The following is a 13237-nucleotide window of genomic DNA, read 5'->3' as shown; positions in this document are numbered from 1 at the left end:
AAGAGTCAAAGAGATGTTGATTTGCTGCCTGATTTTGGGGGGGCTCTTTACCTGGGCTAGATGACTTACTTGAATAAGAGCCACTTAAGAAAGCTGTATTCAGGAGCACTTTCGAAAATAAACTATGGCAAGCTCACCACTTAGCTTGCCAGGCTCTCCTTGAACAAGCAGGTAAGTTCTGTTGGAACTGCGTCTTTTCGCTCTTTGGTACCACTAACTGTATTTGCGGGCACTAGACCTGTGGCATTGTGTGCTCTCGGTGTCTTCACACGGCACCGGGTCTCTGCCCTCGGGACCGTGTGTGGGTGTGTGCATGTCTTCCTGGGCACGTGAAGGGTGTGCTGTGCTCAACAGAGGGATCTTTGCCTTTCCGTACTTTCTAATCTCCTCAGAGCCTGAGCTTTCCTGCATGTAGTTCACTCTTAAACACATCCATGCACCTTAGAGACGATCCAGATTCAGTAAAAATGCAGAGACTTGTTGAAGGAAGAGAACAGGGTGCAGTGTAGGCCATTCAGTTAAATTTTAGTATGGCTTTCAGTACAGGCAAAAGCCTTTTTGTCTCTGACTCTCATTTTTTAAAGCAAAATAACTGAGGAAATCCAGTTCTCTACTCAGAATTCACATAAACCTTGGTGCTTTAAAAATGGTAATGTTAAACTCAAGTTCCTTCCCTCTGAACCAATCCCAGGATTCTTTTCCATAATTAGGAACAGATCAAAACCTATAACTGCTCACTGAGGGAATTTGAAACCAACTAGAAAAATCTTTATAGATGCAGTTTAAAATTTTAAAAAAACAAAACAAAACAAAACCCACCCAGATTGAGAAGGCCTTGTGTGCAGGAGGGTGATGGGTCTGTTGGGGCCGGTTGTGCCTGTTTTCTTGTGAGTTGCTCCTGTGGGTGAGCGCCCCTCCCTCAGCCTCTGATTTCTGAAGGCGATCCTGGGTGTCCTGGCCAGTAAGCAGGGACTCAGCTGGCATACCCTTGCCCAGGGTTTGGGACGGGAGTTATTCAAGATAGAGAATGGACAGACAGACGTTTTATGTGAGGTAGGAAGGTGGGCGGTGAAGCTGGGGTTCTGGGTTGTTACTGGCTCTGCAACAGAGGTTTTTACTGTAATGTGGAACTAATATTAAAGCCCTCTCCATGCTGGGTGTTTCATCTGCTGGTTTATGTAAGAGGCTAGTGTTCCTAAGCAAAGCCAACACAGAATTTGTATTGAGAACTGAGCCTTCATTTAGACTTTAGAGTTATGTTTATGGGTGCTAACAGGATTGCTTTCCTAAGCAAAGGAAGTATGAAACTTTTATTGACTCAGAGATACTTTTTTTGGTTTCTGCATTACTGAGATACAATCCACATACTGTACAGTTCACCCATTTAAAGCACACAATTTAGTAGTTTTTAGTATATTCAGAATTGTGTAACCGTGACCACAATCAATTTTAGAGTATTTTCATCATCCCCAAAAGAAATCTCGTACTCACTAGCAGTCACTGCCCGTTCCTTCCTCCCTCTAGACCCTGGCAACCACCAGCCCACTTTCTAGTGCTATAGAATTTGCTTATTCTGGCATTTCATATTAATTGCATTACATAACATATGGTCCTTTGTGACTGGCTTCTTTCACTTAGCATAATGTTTTCAAGATTCATCCATATTTAGTATGTTTGGATTCTTAACTCCTTCCTCTTAGGGACTGAGTGATATTTTATTGTCTGGATATACCACATTTTGTTTATTCATTCATCTGGTGATGGATACTTGGGTTGTTTTCACTCTTCGGCTGTTATGAACAATGTCAGGTACACTTTTAATGTTTGTATGTATTGTGTAATGATGATGATGATGAATGTTTACACCTGGTGTTAGGGATCTGTGCCATCAGAGTTTTAAAGAATCATAAAGCTATGAAATACATTTAGAACTAAACTACTCAAAGTATAAATCTTTCTTTGTTTCAGAGTGGCATTTGAGGTTCTCGTACTACCTTGTGGTTTTCATTAGGATCATTGTTTATTATTCCTTCTTGAAAGCCTCTTCTCTTCCACTTTTCACCCATGACTTTGGCTGTGTTTTCTTAATTCTTCAGTACCACTGCTCCCTTGAATTTTTTCTGGATCATTTCTCCCTGGACAGTCTCGTCCATGCCGTCTGTGAATACCACCTGTGGCTGGGACAGGTAAATCTCCATCTCTAGGAGATCTCTCCCCTGTGATCTCCATAGCCGGGAGGCTTCCTTTAACATCTCCTCATGCAGCAAACTCTGTGCCCCCGAGCAGCAGCCTTGAATGGACAGGAGGGGCTGTCTGATGCTGGGTGGCAGGCTGTGCCCCCCTGCTTCTGGGAGTCCTGGGCAGAGAGGGGAGTGTCCCATGCTGCCTGAGTCTAAGTGAGGATGGGCAGTAGCAGAGCTGAATCTCAGGAGAGTGAGGTTGGGGAGTAGGGGTGTTCGGGGTGGGAAACCGGCATATGCAATCACCTTCAAGAACTACTGGGAGTTTCACAGAGGTGAAGTGGCAGCGCTGGACACCTAGGCGAAGGCTGTTGGGAAGAGACTGGAGGTTTCGGCCGAGGGCCTGAAAACCACTGGGAATTGTTGAAATGTTTTAAGCCAAGAAGTGATGAAGATCGGTGTTTTCAAAAGGTCCTTCTGGCAGCAGTTGGGAGAATGGAAGGAAGGAGCTGGACCTGAGTTGGGGAGTCCAGGTAGAATTCTTGTTTAGAAACCCAGGAGAGGGGTCCATCAAATGACCCTCAGGCACATTCCATTGCAACTTGCTTTCCTCATCTGTGCCTCCACAGCTGTAGACTCATCTGGCGTTTCACCCAACAAAGATTTCCTTAAGGGCAAGGACAGTGTCTTAGATTTCTGTGTCCTCAGTGTCACAGCATAGAGCTGATCAGCAGTAGACACGTCACAAATGAGCACTAGATGGATGAGTAGTTGTACATATGGGAGCTTTGGGGTTGGTATTGGAACTTTGTTCTGGTTTTTTTTGCAACTTTTGCATCTTTTCTAAAGGTGCTGACAGCTTTTTCTGCTCTTGACAGAATGACTGCCTACCAGGGGCAGAAATTTGTCATCCCACTCGGCATAGTCTGATATTAGAAGATTGAATTGTTCTAGCATGGTGTCAGAAGAGTTGAGAGGTAGAAGAAAAGAAAGGGATGAGGACACAAGCATCCTAATTTTATAAAGAGGTAGTTAAGAGGTACTGCATAGATTGAAATATTTTAGAATGAAACGATAGGAAACCTGGGATTTGCTTCAAAATAATATGGTTGTGGGGGAAGTGGAGAAGCATATGGATGAAACAAGACTGGCCTTGAGCTGGTAATTATTACATGTGGGTGATGAGCACATTGGGTTCATGATACTGTTCTCTCTACTTTTTAAAAAGTTTTAAATTTTCTATAATAAAAAAATTTTTTTAAAGATAATACAAGTAATAGAAAACAATATTAAAGCCCCACTTTATTATTTAACCTCCTGAAGGTAGCCTCAGCTAGGCCTGTGGCCTAGCCTGGCTGGGACCATTGTAGGCCAGCTGCGATGTATCTGGAACTGGCCTTCTGTTTCACTTTGCAGGAAGGACACAGCATTTTACTAGGCTTTTACCAGTCATTGACTGCTGTTGGACAGTCTCTAGGACAGTCAAGAGTCAGGGACAAAACCCTGTCTAACACACCTCTCCCTGTGAAATGGCAAAGGGAGCAAGCAGGGGTGCATCAGAGGCCTGAGGGCTCCTCCCCATGGGCTGTGTGCCTTGCAGGGGGCCTCACCACATTGTCTCCTGCTCCTGCGGCTGCCTGTGGCTAACAGGCACATCCCTTCCCTGCATCCAGCGGTGTTCTAGCCATTGCCCGTCTCTGCTGGCATCCTTCCCAACACCATCACCCTCAGAATAATGCCACAGAAACCAAGAGAGGCACTAAAAACAATGATGTAACTTGACTGGAAGGGCAGGTGGGGATGGTGGCCTCAGTCACCTTCCGTTAGAGCAGGAAGTCAGTAAGTGATGCCTAACATGGTTAAGTCAAGAAATAGCAAATAAAATAAAACTTATTAGTGATTAAAAAAAAAAAAAGGTAACCCTAAAAGAACAAAAAAGAAACCTAAAAAAATGCGGAGGCCAAAGAGAGAAACCTTAAGGAGAGGATTAAGGAACGATTGCTTTGCGTGATTAGCTATGGTCTTTGTAGATAGTCCAACCAAGTGTATGCAGTTCTTAATGATTTTTAAATTATTAATGATCATGGTAAGATGGAATAGGAATTCTAGAGTGGTGAAAGGAATGGCTGCAAGGACACGTGGGAAAGCAAGCACAGAGCAGTATTGAGGTGGGAGGTTGGGCGTGCACAGACGGTGAGTGTTAGCTTGATGTCAGGAACGAGTGGAATTAACTAGCCTTGAGGCTCTGACCAGAGCCTGTGTATACAGTTTGTGTGCCAGCACAAACCAGCATTAGATGGGTAATGTGTGCAACTGGGTGATGGGCATTGGGATCCAGTCCAGGGCCTGTGGTCTCAACAGAGAGCTCCACATAGAACTTCGGTTTGTTTTTGTTTTGTTTTAAAGAATATTATTTTGGTTTGGTTTTTGTTTGTGTTCGTGTTCTTTTATTCTTTATTTTTTTTTTTTAATTCCAATATAGTTAACATGCAGTCTTAATATTAGTTCCAGGTGTACAATTCCAGACATCACCCTGTGCTCATCACAAGTACACTCCCTAATCCCTGTCACCTCTTTCCTCCATCCCCCCATCCCTCTCCCCTCTGGTAGCCATCAGTACTCTGTAGTTAAGAGTCTCGTTTCTGCGGGGCACCTGGGTGACTCAGTTGGTTAAGTGTCTGCCTTTGGCTCAGGTCATGATCCCAGAGTGCTGGGATCAAGCCCCATATTGGGCTCCCTGCTCAGCAGGGAGCCTGCTTCTCTCTCTCTCTCTAGCTCCCCTGGGTTTGTGTTCCCTCTCTCTATCTCTCTCTGTCGTAAATAAATAAAATCTTCAATAAATAAATAAATAAATAAATAAAAATAAAGCCTCACCTTGTTAGGTCAGTCCCCCTCCCTCAAGAATCTGTTTTTTGGTTTGTTTTCTTTTTTTCTTTCTTTTGTTTCTTAATTTCCACATATGAGAGAAATCATATGGTATTTGTCTTTCTCTGACTGACTTATTTCACTTAGCGTTATACCTCCTAGATCTGTCCATGTGGTTGCAAATGGCAAGATTTCTTACAAGAAAGTTTTTGGGGGTCACAGCAAAACTCAAGGAGGCAGCGGCAGTAGACCCAGGTTAAAGTGGTCACAGAGTCTTCCATCTTTGACACAGCTGAGGCCTGAGTGGAAAGCTCTTTGTAGACAGGCCTGAGTTCTTATGGGAGGAATCATTTCTCTCCTGGCTTCCAGCCTTGCAGCCCAGAGCTATGGGCAAGGTTGGTGTGGTGAAGCCAGAAGCCCAGAGGCAGCCAAGGCTTCGGGTCCTGAAGTGAGATCTTCTGCGTCTGCAGAGCCTCATCTCTCAGGGAGAGTCAAAGAGCGGAGGGGCCCTGGTCTGGACAGGCTCCCAGACCAGGCGGAGTTGAGCCCTGATGAAGCTGTTGGCCTCAGGAGCAGCCCCCAAGGAGTCTGTCAGGTACCTTGGGTTTTCTCAGAGCCTAACAGGTTCTGCCACAAGCTGGCCATCTTTACTTCTCAGGGGAGCCAGCCATCCCTTCCTGTCCTCTGCCTGTGTTGCGTGTTCATAATAGTGAAGATCATTCTTGGTGGAAAAGATAAAGGCAAACTAGAGGTCCTTCCCTCTCTCATTTCAAACCTTCTGTATTAAACAGTGGTCTTTCCCTATCAGTTCAGCATCATTTATCCATTGCTCACTGGTTTCTAAATACCTATTTTGTGGATTGCACAAATGTTAGAAATGTTAGAAATACAATATTAGAAATACAGATGTTAGAAAAAGAAATTGTTCTGTGATAGTTGAATATAAGAAATGTCTTATTTTTTATTTTTTTTTAAAGAGCACTCTTCCTACCATAGTTGATAAGAAATTCATTCTCCGAGAACCCCATCCCCTTCTCAGGAACCGTAGAAACCTCAGGGCTTACCTGAGCCCAGAGATCTAGGGAAGGTGTCTGGCTTTCTCATTCATTTGACTGCTGCTCCAGGTACCCTGGTTTATGGCCATGAGGTTTGTTTGAAGGCAGCTGTCCCCATTCCCATGTGTGATGGGCTTGGTCATTTGGACACAGAATAACCAGTGAGGCTGGAGAGCCTCCCTAGGCCTACCATGCAGTCCTCCCATATTCCTTGGCACTTTCAAAACTCTAGAACATCTTCTCCATTCCCTCCCTTTCCCAAGGTTTGGGCCATGCCTCTCTGTTTGTTTCAAAGCACTACCCTCTCTTTCTCCACCCTGGTCTCCCCCCATCCCCATGACACCACCCTGCAAGATCCAGGTTAATTTCTTTGGGAACCAAACCTTCCAAGTAAAAATGGCACTGGCATCAGAATCACCTGGGGAGTTTAAAGCTTTAGGAGCAGGAATAGACCCCAGGATTTGCCCTTTCTTGTAAGCTCTCCAGAGTTTGAGAACCATGGCCTAGTTCTTGGAATATGATGGTGTTACTTGCTCTCTGGAGGTAGGTGTATCAGCCTCTGTGGGAGGTGGGGAATTGCCTTTCCATTCTTTCTCCCACAACAATTAGAAAGTCAGAAATTGATACTTTTGCAGACAGAAGAGCATAGAAGTCTTTTTTTTTTTTTTTCCAGAACATCTCTGCATACATAGCCATAATATAAGGTGGAATATGACTGTCCCATGCCCTGAGAGGGAAGTGGGTCAGGAACTGGGAGTATAGAGAAGAGAGAGCCAATTCCCAGCAACTGATCCCAGCAACTGAATGAGGAAGGGAGTGTTTGGGCTGGGCAGCAAGAGGCAGGGGGGCCCCCCACTGCAGATGGGTGGACAGGGTGCTCTGGTGATGCAAGGACCAAGTGCAATAGTAGAGCAACCTAAAAACACTTGTTTGGCTGAAGCACAGAATTAGTGCTTGGGAAATGCAGACCCACCATATCCTATCCTCAGTCCTGGGGCTGGCTGGGCTTCTGAGTTGAGTTTCTCACATTTATTTAGCACACCCAGAGGGTCTCTGGGCAAGCACGCTTTATTTATTTATTTATGGCTCAAGGTATGTTTAATGTAACAATGATTATAGTAGAAGAAGAAAAAAAGTCCAGAGTAAATTAAATATGCAAAGTTAGATTGAGTTGTTTGTGGCACAGGTATATCTTGACATAAAAATATATTCATTTTTTTCTGAATAAAAAAAGAAAAGAAGATATGAATCTGTATGATCACATTTCTGAAAAAAATCTGAGAAGGATTTCAGTGAAATAGTAAAATGTTAATAAGTATTTCTCAGAAGCTTCCTAAGGTTCATTTTTGTTTTCCTTCCTCTTTTTCATCCCTGCTTTTAGATTATTCTGTAATGATACATGTATTGTAGTCTTTCATAATAGAAGTAAATAGAATATAATGGGCCTGGTGGGCTCAATACTGTAAATGAGGCATGATCATGGTCACATGTATCCTACAGAGTCTATTTCTTAGTGCAGTGAAATTGCGCACATACTTTGTAGGGGTAGCAATAGGACACTGAAAAAAAAATGGGGACTAGTCAAGATAAATATAAGAGCAACTGAATTCAACCCATATCTATTTAAATTCAGCTTTTTTAACATCGCAGTTATTCAATGGCATAAAGTCAAGTAGCCTGTTAAAGCCTTACTAGAAAAAAAAAAAAAAAAAAAACAATATATCGTTCCCCTCCCTTTTCCTATTTCCAGGCAAGCACACTTTAATCAAACTTATTGCTGAAAGTAAGGCAGCAGCAGGTTGTAGAAATGTAAGGGGACATAAATTCTAGGCTTGCTGGAGTGTGGGGAGTGATACCTGCTGTCTGGAAAGGGAGAAGAATGACACTGTGAGTTTTATTTATAAATTGTAATGACATGTTCTAATTGGCAGTAAGTATATCTTACTATAAGAAATCCCCATTATCTTCAGTGTCAGAAAAGTCACAGACACTTCAGTGTCTGTTTCAATGTTTGTTTTATAATAAATCATAAAAGAAAGGGCTGATTAAAATTTATTGTCTTGAAAAATGAAAATTCAAAAGCACAAAAAAAAATTTTTTTTTTTTTAAATTTTACAGTTAACAAAATTTAAGTTAATGGTTGCAACCATGAGCCGATTCTTAGAAGAAAGAAAACTCAGGGGCACCTGGGTGGCTCAGTGGGTTAAAGCCTCTACCTTCCGCTCAGGTCGTGATCCCGGGGTCCTGGGATCAAGTTCCGAGTCGGGCTCTCTGCTTGGTGGGGAGCCTGCTTCCCTTCCTCTCTCTCTCTCTGCCCGCCTCTCTGCCTACTTGTGATCTCTGCCTGTCAAAGAAATAAATAAAAAATTTAAAAAATTTAAAAAAAAAAAAAGAAAGAAAGAAAACTCAGTCAGGTCTCACTAAGTTTGGGGGTAAGGGGGAGGTGGGGTCATCATTTTTCCCATTACCCTATTCCTTTACTCAACACATGTTTAATAAACACCTCTTCCATGCCAGTCACTACTTTAGGCACTGGAGACACAGTAGTCAGCAGCAAGGTCCCAGTCCTCATGGCTCTTATTTTCTAATGAAAGAGAAGGACCAGAAATAAATGGACATGGAAGGGCTATGAAGCAAGGTAAGTAGAGGTATGGCTCCAGTTGTGCAGACAGTGCTCAGAGCCTGGCCCGCATGAATGGATGGAGTCCTTCACTTCCTATGTGATTGCGCAGTGTGCTTTGGTAGTCAAGGGCCTCATCGGGTTTTCCCAAGGCCCTCCCTTAATCCCCTTTGGAATATCTTGAAGGACAGACGTCTTTACCTTCAACCCTGCCAGGTCTCCATTTGCCTGTGGTTTTGTGGGATCAGTTCTCCAACAGCACTTTCAGTAAAATCTCATCGTTCACAAGATTGCTTTTGCGGCTGGTTTGCATGTGTGACGGGCTGAGGAGGGTCAGCCCAATTCATGCTTGTTGTCCCAGTGTACTTTTTTTTTTAAAAGATTTTATTTATTTGACAGACAGAGATCACAAGTAGGCAGAGAGGCAGGCAGAGAGAGAGGAGGAAGCAGGCTCCCTGCTGAGCAGAGAGCCTGCGGGGCTGTCCATCCCAGGACCCTGAGATCATGACCTGAGCCCGAAGGCAGAGGCTTAACCCACTGAGCCACCCGGGCTCCCCCTACAGTGTACTTTTTAATAGCGTTTCTCTTCTCTCTCAGAAACTCTCAGTTTGGGTACACCTGAGTGACTCAGCCTGTTAAGCGTCGACTTGGACTCAGGTCATGATCCCAGGGTCCTAGGATAGGCCCCAATTCCCACATCAGACTCCCTGCTCAGTAGGGAGCCTGCTTCTCCCTTTCCCTCTGCCTGCCACTCCCCTTGCTTGTGCATGTGCTCTTTCTCTCTCTCTCTCTCTCTGAGTCAAATGAATAAATCAAATCTTAAAAAAAAAGAAAAAAGTTCTGTTTGGACAGTAAAGCTCACCAGCCTGTCAATCAAGGATTAACCACTGACATGGTGGGTGGGGTGTTGAACAAGACTAGATGTTTCTAAGTAGTCTTTTCATAAACATTTTTCTGTTAGGCCTTTTGCTTCCCTACAAAACCTTGTAACTGTGGAGACTTGGATGAATAACATTTAACAAAAGAGATCCCCTTTTGGAGTAATGTGAATCTTGGGTAGCAGCCACCCTGGCAGCCAGTTTATATTGGTTCATTGTGGTTTTGAATTAGACGTGAACATGGTGGTGGCCCTGCATCAGCAAGAAGTCAGGCTTGTGGTGGTGATCCCAGCCCTGCAGAGTGTTACGTGCACAAGGTGCACAGACCCTGGGAGTCCTCAGAGGGCGCTGTTAGCTTCCATACATCCCGGCACCCGACACAGAAAAAGCATCTCAGATCTGTTGAAGTCTGAACACTGAGGACACACTGACAATTTAAAAGATTAAAATCTATAAACAGATGTGGATGGACTAGAACTTGTTTCCTTCTCGCTCTTTATGTGTTGTAACCTGGAATCTTCATGCCTCAAGATTGAATAACCTTGTTTAAATAATTGTCCTTCTCCAGTACTAAAAAGCTCTATGCAAGGATGGTGGCCGTCTTCTCAAGGGGTCTTCTTATTTGTGACTAGTTACTGTAGAAAATTAAGGAAAAGGAAAGAATGTGGGTTTCTCCTTATGTATGGCATAAAGTCTGTGTATCTTTGTATTTCTGACTATAAATGGTTGCTAGAGAGACAGAGAGACTGCAAATGCTGTACCCCATAATGTCTTATGACTTGAATAGGTAGCACTGGGACTTTATGGAATGTCAAAAAGAAAATAAGGCCATCAGAAAAGGCAAACGCTGGAAACCTCTTGCTGCCTCTTTTGAGTCTGGCCATAAAAAGAACACGAAGCATTGAATTGTCCCAGTGCTGGGGCCTGGGTCTAGCACTTTCTTGCATTACGTTAGGATAGGAGCTGCTGTCTGATAAAGATAGGGAGTTGGGTGAGATTGGAAAAAGAAGCTGCTAATCATTTACTTCTCTGATTTTTGTCGTACTTACTGTCTGTACTGGAGCAATTATCACCTTATTCAATAATTGCTTTATTTATGGTACTGTTGTCCCTCCAAGGAAGGCTATGTTCCCTTTAAAAAAGCAGGGAATATGCCATAACATCTGGGTAGTACTATGAGTATTACAGATTATAATAAAAAGGACACAGATATCCTACTTAGCAATAAATCCTGACATGTTCATTTTTTTTAATGTTCTGATATCTCTGAAATCGTGATGCATCTTACAGTCAGTGGTTTTTAAAGTATTTTGCCATAGTGTAATGGGCAGCATTTTTTCTTGGTAATGTACAAAATAATGCCTGTTCCACTCAGTGGTGTCTTAGATGAGCTCCTTAAGGGACTTTTTATATTCTTGGTATAAAAACTATTAACCATATGATAAAATTACCTAGGTTCCAACTGGTGTTATATTGACTGTCAGATGATATTCAATGTATTAAATTTTGAGATACGGTTTTTTAAAAAAAGACAGTCTCTGAAGTGAGTATTCACTGAGCACGTAAGTATCAAAGGGATGAAGGTCACAGATGAGGCTCCCCAACTCCAGGTAGGTCCCAGAACTCCAACTTGAAGCAGACAGGGAGAGCATTTTGTCCAGGGCAAGGCCGAGTTGGCCTTGCCTTGGCCTACCAAGGAGGTAGCAAGCCAACTGGCTTGCATGGCATTGGGGTTTTCACGGAGGGAATCTGAGACGTCTTCAGGGTCACACTAAAAGAACTTAGATCTGATATCAAGAACAGAGGGGTAGGCGCTCTAGGAATTTGCATGGAAGCCTCACTATATTACACTGGGGTTGGTGGTTAAGCCAGAAAAGAAACTAAAGGGATGAGCCACTTTCCCTTAAGAAAAACAATTTCATTAATTTCTCCTTGAACATTTCATGTGTGTCTCTTGAACTAAAAGGCCAAGTTTGCCAGCGCTCCTGTGTAGCCTCCCTCCTCACACTACCTGTTTCTCCCTCACAGATCGCCTTCTCCCAGCACAGCAATTTTATGGACCTGGTACAGTTCTTCGTGACTTTCTTCAGGTAATTTCCCTTCTACAAACCTTATCTTATCTTTTGATTCAGATACTTAATCCCATTAATTATCAACTCCTAGAAGATAATCGAGTAATCCTGTGTTGGCACAAGAGATCAGACTAACTTCCTAGATCTTTCTGAAAAGTTATGAGTCAGTCGCAATCGTGTAAATCCATCCTAACCTGATAAATGAAAACATTTGCTTTGTACGTTCTGATCTTGGGGGGCCGTTTTTCACGTACTCGCTACTAAAATGTAGCTATTTTGGTTCTTCATATGGGGAGAATTCGGGGTTGAAACAATAATTAATAATGATTACTGATATGTGCTACAGATACACTTCCTTCTAATCAGGGATGATCCCGGTGATTATCCAGAGTTTGAAAGATTAAAGTGGCTTGTTAGGCTCTTAGGATTCTTTTATTTTTATACTTTTTAGCTATTTTTCACGTCTCTGTGCTTGCACTGTTTCTTGATTTTTCAGTTTCTCTTCGGATGTCCCACTTGTAGATGAGGATATTCATCTCATGTAACCTCACCCGCAACTCCCCACGCACCACCAGTGCAAACAAATCCCTTCCTTCCCCCTCGTGTCACGTAGTTACATCACGGTGCTTGCCTAACGCAGTGCTCCCTGTTTATGTTGTTATAACTGTAAAACCCCCGTTCACAGCAGGGGAACTGTGATTGTACTTCCCCATTGTTTGGTTGGAGCAATCACTCTCACTCTAATTTTGTTTTTTTAATTGTTTGGTTTTCTAAGAGGCTACCCCTGATTTTTCCCTGTACTCCGACAGAATTGAGTAAAATCTATCTGTGGTCAAACACAAGCAGGCACTTTCTGTTTTAGTTTCTCTTGGAGATAGATGTCTGTGTCTAGAACCCTCCAGCCCACCACTCCCAGGTGCACTAGTTTTTGAGGCCTGCGGCAGGATTGTTATCTTGGGAATTTCTCTTGCCTTCCTCTAATATTGAAATATAAGATACTAAATAGAAGATCTTGTGTCTTCATCTCCCTGTTTATTTTCTCTTTTTAAGGACTCCAGGACTTTTTTGAGAAAAGGGGTGGGGAGGTAAATTTTCCGCAACCTCTGTCTGAAAATGTTTTGATTTTTACCTTCCCATTTGATCAAAAAGTTGCATACAGAATTCTAGGCTGGAAATCGTTTCCATTAGAATTGAGATGGCATTATGCTGTTCCTTCTAGCTTCTAGTATTAATATTGAGAAGGACCAATATATAAAGACAGTTATTGCCTTTATAATTCCTACTCCTTGTATGAGATCTGTTTCTCTCTTTAAAAAATTATATTAAAGCTTACAATAAAATTACAGAGACACGTATAAAATGTGTCTGGCTCAATGAGTTAATCACACATTGAATGTGCACTTTAGAAGCTCCCCTGTGTTTCATCAGTCACAACACCCTTCTATCCCCAAAGTAACTATTTAACTTCTAAAACCATATATTGGATTTGCCCATTTAAAAAATTTACAGGGGCGCCTGGGTGGCTCAGTGTGTTGAGCCTCTGCCTTCGGCTCAGGTCATGATCCCA

General features: G+C 42.9%; 1 protein-coding gene across 4 annotated transcripts in view; it reads left to right on the top strand.

The window, feature by feature from the left end:
- LOC132021769 (attractin) overlaps positions 1-13237 on the top strand; it is a 149082-nt gene that overhangs the window by 108612 nt on the left and 27233 nt on the right. For 3 of the 4 annotated variants that reach the window (XM_059406627.1, XM_059406631.1, XM_059406629.1), the window contains exon 25: positions 11627-11688. In XM_059406627.1, the coding sequence (XP_059262610.1) occupies positions 11627-11688 (62 nt within the window). Of the gene's footprint in view, positions 1-11626; positions 11689-12166; positions 13016-13237 lie in introns of those variants that run through there. The other variant, XM_059406630.1, reaches the window with a different exon arrangement.

This window comes from Mustela nigripes, chromosome 7, assembly GCF_022355385.1.
Source record: "Mustela nigripes isolate SB6536 chromosome 7, MUSNIG.SB6536, whole genome shotgun sequence".
Taxonomy (NCBI): domain Eukaryota; kingdom Metazoa; phylum Chordata; class Mammalia; order Carnivora; family Mustelidae; genus Mustela; species Mustela nigripes.
The sequence above is the reverse complement of the archived record's forward strand: the minus strand, read 5'-3'. Positions and strand labels throughout refer to the sequence as shown.